Genomic DNA, 5977 nt, shown 5'->3' on the forward strand with positions numbered 1-5977 from the left:
GGATCTGGGGCCAGTACCATTAGCAAACTAACAGAAACAGAAAACCAAATACCACATGCTCTCTCTTATAAGTGGGCATTAAATGATGAGAACTCATGAACACAAAGAAAGGAACAACAGACATTAGGGACAGTATGAGGGTGGAGGGTGGGAGGAGGGAGAAGAGCAGAAAAAAATAACTATTGAGTACTAGGCTTAGTACCCGAGTGATGAAATAAGATGTACAAAAAAAACCTGTGACATGAGTTTACCAATATAACAAACCTGCGTGTGGACCTCCTAACCTAAAAGTTAAAAAAAAAAAAACAGCAAGTTATATAATATTATGTGTGCAATATAAACCCAGTGTATTAAAGAGCCACTATTAATCTCATATATACATGCATGTATATATTATGTGTAAATATACACCTATACAGACATATGTATGTTTATAAAACTATACACATGTGTAATCTTACAAATGCACAATGAGTATAAATGGCTTTCTCTTGGAGATGAGCCGAGAAAAAGTTAATGTGTCACTTCTCATTTCATACACTTCAAGACAGAAGGAAGGAAAAAAAGATGACTAGAATTTGATGCCTATGAGTTGTTCACTTGTTTAAGCTTTAGAGTTGACATAAGGCTAATAATTTCAGGATCGTAGCATCTAATTACCATTGCATTTATGTTCAGTAAAATAAAAATAAAAATAAAAAAAAGTATGCGGTGCAAGATAGAAAAAAATAAAACCTGGTGAGGATTTCTGGAGATTTTGCTCTTGTTTGGAAGAGAAAAATAACAGCCATTAACACATGATTAGCAATACGAAAGCATATATTTAGACATGATCTAAGTTGGAAACACAAAGGAAAACGATTATCCAAATCTTGATCTTGTGTTTACAGTAACACAAAATCAGATCATGAATTCAAACACTTAATGTTCATTCCTCTTATGGCTGATTGTTTCAGTATTTCCCTACAGGTTACAGCTGCTTCTGGAAATAGTTTTTCTGTTCCAAATCCAGACTTCCAGTAATTCTAGGTGATACTCAGCCAAAACAGCTTTCCTACCCTCTTACCTTTCTCCCTTTTTGTGCTTAACATTATGAGGTCCAGCATAGCCTCTTCACATTCTATTTTCTTTCATTTCTCACTTTCATTTTACTCAAAAGCAAGAAATCTAAGAACTGACCCAGCAAATAATAATCCTTTTTATCTAGAACATGTAGAGAATAAATGGCTCTGAATTGTCATTTATTAATCATTTTTCTTTGTTTTATAGTGATAACATATTAACAACTCAGCAGTAGATAGGTATTAGCATATGTGGTGGTCAATACAAGTGTTACAGAGTGTGGAGAATAGCAGATATATGTATGCAGTGACCCAAGAAACTCTCTTTAATGGGGGTTGTTCACTGGATCTTGAGGGAATGGGAAGATGTGGGTTGACAAGTCAGAGAAGATATCCCTCATGGTGGGAAGGAAGAGGGTGATGGCCCCGATAAGGGAGAATTGCAGGTGACAGCACAGCAGCAGCCAGACCATCTGCTCTTCTTCAGACAGGAATGAAGCAGAGCTGGTAAAAGGGTGGCACACGACCAAATGCATTGGCAATGGGGGTGATGTCAATATCCTTCGGGTCAACCTGAGATTTCAGGTTAAAGTTCTGCAAAATGGTGGTCAGGAATAAAAACAGCTCCATGCGGGCCAGGCCCTCTCCCACACACATCCGTTTTCCTGAAAATAACAGACATAGACGATTTGTTCCCTGAACATTAGGTCACGAACAGTCACAAAAAGTATGCAGTAACTATTTGATAAATGATTAAATAGATGGATGGATCAAAGGCAGAATGGCTGGAAGGAAGGTTGGATACACAGAAAGAAAAATGGATACATTTCCTATCTACTTAATATCTTATGTTACTAAGTACCCTTCACTCAACAAATATTTATAGAGTATCAGCTGTATGCCATGTACTTCACTAAGTATTCCCACATTATAACTGCTCTTTTGACACTACTAGTTTCCATCAGTCTTTTTCTAGAAATGCACTCACAAGGAAGAAGGGCTGAAAGGAGAAGGCTCATATACTGTGTTCCCCTTTGTACTTCTGGCACAATATTTAGCCAAATATTTTTTCCTAGTATACTTTCAAAAGTACATGTCTAAACATGTCACTCTCTCACTTTACAACTTTAAATGACACCCATCTGTCCTATGGGATAAGGGCCAAATGGCTTGACCTGACTCTTCACATTCTGTTTCCAGGCTGACATTCTATATCACATCTTCCATTCTTCATCTCCTCCACTCTCAGCTCTAGGCATATCCATTCTTCATCAATCTCCAACACACCACAAAGTTTCAAGCGTTATCTCTTGCTGTCCTATCTGTCTAAAAAGCTCTACTCTTACGCTTCCTTCAGAATTTATGTCCCATGTCATTTCCTCTTTTTGATTTCTGTGATCCCTAGTCAATAGAAACACCCTCTCCAGGTTTCCTCATCATATTCATGCTTCCACTGGAGCATGAATCACCTGGAATTCTATTATCTGTGTATTTGTTTTTCTATCCTGCTAAAACGCGAGATCCTTAAAAGGTCTCAGTTCTTGACATTATTAGTGTATACAGTGCCAGATCCAAAGCAGAGATCAAAAGCCAGAGAAAAAAATGAAGGGAATTCTATGTCCACAGACTCACCACACACTTCAGCTGTAGAGATTGAATATCCAAGATGTATGATCATGAGTGGAGGGAGATCAAGGTACTCTGGAATAATCGCAGACTATTCTTCCATATTCTCAGGGTTTCGTGAGATTTGTTGACCCTGAAATTTGTTGGCAGGTTCTAACCACCTAGATCTACAAAAAATGTCCTGCTACTGTGGTCCATTACCTCTGTAAAAGTTTCCTGCCTTCTCTTCTTGTCCGGCTTCCCACTCCAATGAGGTAGCTTAAGTTTCCTTCCTCTTGGAAGTGGTATGGCCTATGAATGAGCAGGAAGCAGGCAGCTTCCCCTGCTGAGCTCCCCAACATCCTGTGCTTTCCCCTCTGGCAGCCTTCCTCCTATGAGATTACAATGATCTGTTTACTTGTCTACTTCTCTAAATCAGAAGTGAGCCTCTTAGGAGCCCATTCTCTGCTCTCAGATACTTCTGAGCTCAGATACCTAGAGCTCAGTCTGGGGAGCAAAGGACACCACAGGGCAGATATTCAAAGTCATGAAATTAGATACTTTTCTCATAACAGATGAGAAATGTCTTAGTTTCACCCAGTAAGAGGAGCTCTTGGGTAGCTCAGTGTTGTATCTAGAGGCAGAATTAAATTAACCTACACTCTAGCTTTTTCAGTTTGAAAAACTGGATCACCTCCCCAAAGCCCCACTAATCTGGCTGAATAACGGGGATGTTCATCAGCAGGGAAATCACATAGGCATAGGGAACGGTGCTAATGATCTGCAAAGCAATTCAGCCAGACACCAGAGGAGGCATCATGTAAGAGTCAAATGATCCCAAAAAGGTATCATGTCACCTGAAGGACAGATGAAAATGAATATCTATTACCTGCTGAGAAAGGCATGAAGTAGTCACTTTTCTTAAAGTTGCCACTCCTATCCAGAAAGTGGCCAGGGTCAAACATCTCTGGGTTGGGGAATTCTTTGTCATTGTGCAGCACAGAAGTCAGTGATGTTATTATGGTCGTGCCCTGGAAACAGCAAAATAGACAAACTAAGTTATAAAGAAGTCAAAGAGTGGGAAGAAGTGATGGAAATCACCTAGTCCAATTTCTTTGATCAATAGATAAGAAAATTGAGGTCCAAAGAAGTTACATTCCCACGCAGACAGACCTAGTAAGAAGCAGGATGAATTTAAGGCAAGTGGCAGTGACTTTAATAAAGTCGTCCCCTCCAATTAATTGCATTTGAAGTCCTGAGCATTTGAGTACATGGGGGCATCCTTCTGAATCCCCTGTTTATCATCAAGCTTGGACCCTGGTGTACATCCCCACTTGCTGCTGTATTTCATCACTTCAGTTTTCACACATCTCACAAATGGATTACCTTTTTTGTTGTTGTTTGTTTGCAGGATTGTTACACGGGTATACTGTGTGATGCTGAGGTTTGGGGTACAAATAATTCCATCACCCAAGTTGAGAGCACAGCACGCAACAGGTAGTTTTTCAACCCTTCCTTCCCTCCAGCCCCCATCTAGCAGTCCCCAGTGTCTACTGTTGCCATCTTTATGTCCATGAGTACCGATGTTTAACTCCCCCTTGTAAGTGAGAATGTACAATAGTTGGTTTTCTGTTCCTGCGTTAATTCACTCCAACTGCATCTATGTTGCTACAAAAGACAATATTTCATTCATTTTTATGTCTGCATACTGTTTCCTGGTGTATTTGTACCACCTTTTCTTTATCCAGTCCACTGTTAGTGGGCATTTAGGTTGATTCCAATCCTTTGCCATTGTGAAGAGTATTTCTTGCCTTTTAATCATAGCTATTCTGACTGACGTGAGATGGTATCCCATTTTGGTTTTGATTTGCATTTCTCTGGTTAGTGATGTGAAGCATTTTTTCATATGTTTATTGGCCACTTGTATGTCTTTTAAGAAGTGTCTGTTCATGTCTTTTGCCCACTTTTTAATGGCATTGTTTTTTGTTTGTCCAATTGTTTAATTACCTTATAGGACATTAGACCATTGTCAGATGCATACTTGGTAAATATTTCCTCCCATTCTGTAGGTTGTCTGCTTACCTTGTTAATAGTTACTTTTGTTATGCAGAAGCTCTTTAGTTTGTAACTAATGTATCAATTTTAATTAACATATCAATTTTTTTTCATTGTGATTGCTTTTGAGGACTTAGTCATGAATTCTTTCCCAAGGCCAATGTCCAGAATGGTGTTTCCTAGGTATTTCTCTTGCAATTCTTAAAGTTTGATGTCTTACATTTAAAACTTTAATCCATCTTGAGTTCATATTTGTATATGGTGAAAGGATGGGGTCCAGTTTCATTCTGCATATGGCTACCCTGCCATCCCAGCATCATTTATTGAACAGGGAGTCCCTTCCCACTGTCTATTTTTTGTCAGCATTGTTGAAGATCAGATGGCTGTAGGTATGAAGCTTTATTTCTGGGTTCTCTATTATGTTTTATGGGTCTGTGTGTCTGTTTTTGTACCAGTATCATGCTTTTTTGGTTACTGTAGCCTTATAGCATAGTTTGAAGTCTCGTAGTGTGATGACTCCAGCTTTGCTCTCTTTGCTTAGGTTTGTTTTGGCTATTCACGCTCTTTTTTGTTTCCATATGAATTTTACAAGAGACACTGGTAGTCTGATAGGAATAGCATTGAATCAGTAGATTGCTTTGGGCAGTATGGCCATTTTAACGGTATTGATTCTTCCAATCCATGAGAATGGAATGATTTTCCATTTGTTTGTGTCATCTACGATTTCTTTCAGTAGCGTTTTGTAGTTTTCCTTATAGAGATCTTTCACTGCCTTGGTTAGATGTATTCCTAGGGATTTAATGTTTTGTGGCTATTGTAAATGGGATTGCGTTCTTGATTTGGCTGTCAGCTTGAACGTTACTGATATGTAAAAATGCTATTGATTTTTGTACATTTATTTTGTATCCTGAAACTTTACTGAAGTCATTTATCACTTCCAGGGGCCCTTTTGGCAGAGTCTTCAGGGCTTTCTAGGTGTAGAATCATATCGTCAGTGAAGAGAGATAGTTTGATTTCTTCTTTTCCTATTTGAATACATTTTCTTTCCTTCTCTTGCCTGATTGCTCTGACAAGGACTTCCAGATGAAGATTTTTAAATAGAAGCCTCTGCTAGCGCTTAAAGAGTCAGGAGAATTTGGAATCTGTTCATAGGGTTTTTTTAAATGGAGGTCTGATCTATTAAAAATGACTTCTGAGATAATATCAACAAGTACACTAAAATCAATTGAAGGGTTGATCACAGAAATGTTATACGT

At 38.6% G+C, this 5977-nt stretch overlaps 1 protein-coding gene across 1 annotated transcript in view; it reads right to left on the reverse strand.

Annotated features, from left to right (window-relative positions):
• Positions 1-1523: 1523 nt before the first annotated feature.
• LOC105545510 (cytochrome P450 2C18) overlaps positions 1524-5977 on the reverse strand; it is a 38197-nt gene continuing 33743 nt past the window's right edge. The window contains exons 8-9 of the mRNA XM_011988457.1: positions 3556-3697; positions 1524-1726 (exon numbers count right to left, since the gene is read on the reverse strand). Coding sequence (XP_011843847.1) covers positions 1545-1726; positions 3556-3697 — 324 coding nt within the window. The 3' untranslated portion in view covers positions 1524-1544. The remainder of the gene's footprint in view (positions 1727-3555; positions 3698-5977) is intronic.

The sequence above is a fragment of the Mandrillus leucophaeus genome, unplaced genomic scaffold, assembly GCF_000951045.1.
Source record: "Mandrillus leucophaeus isolate KB7577 unplaced genomic scaffold, Mleu.le_1.0 Scaffold331, whole genome shotgun sequence".
Classification (NCBI taxonomy): domain Eukaryota; kingdom Metazoa; phylum Chordata; class Mammalia; order Primates; family Cercopithecidae; genus Mandrillus; species Mandrillus leucophaeus.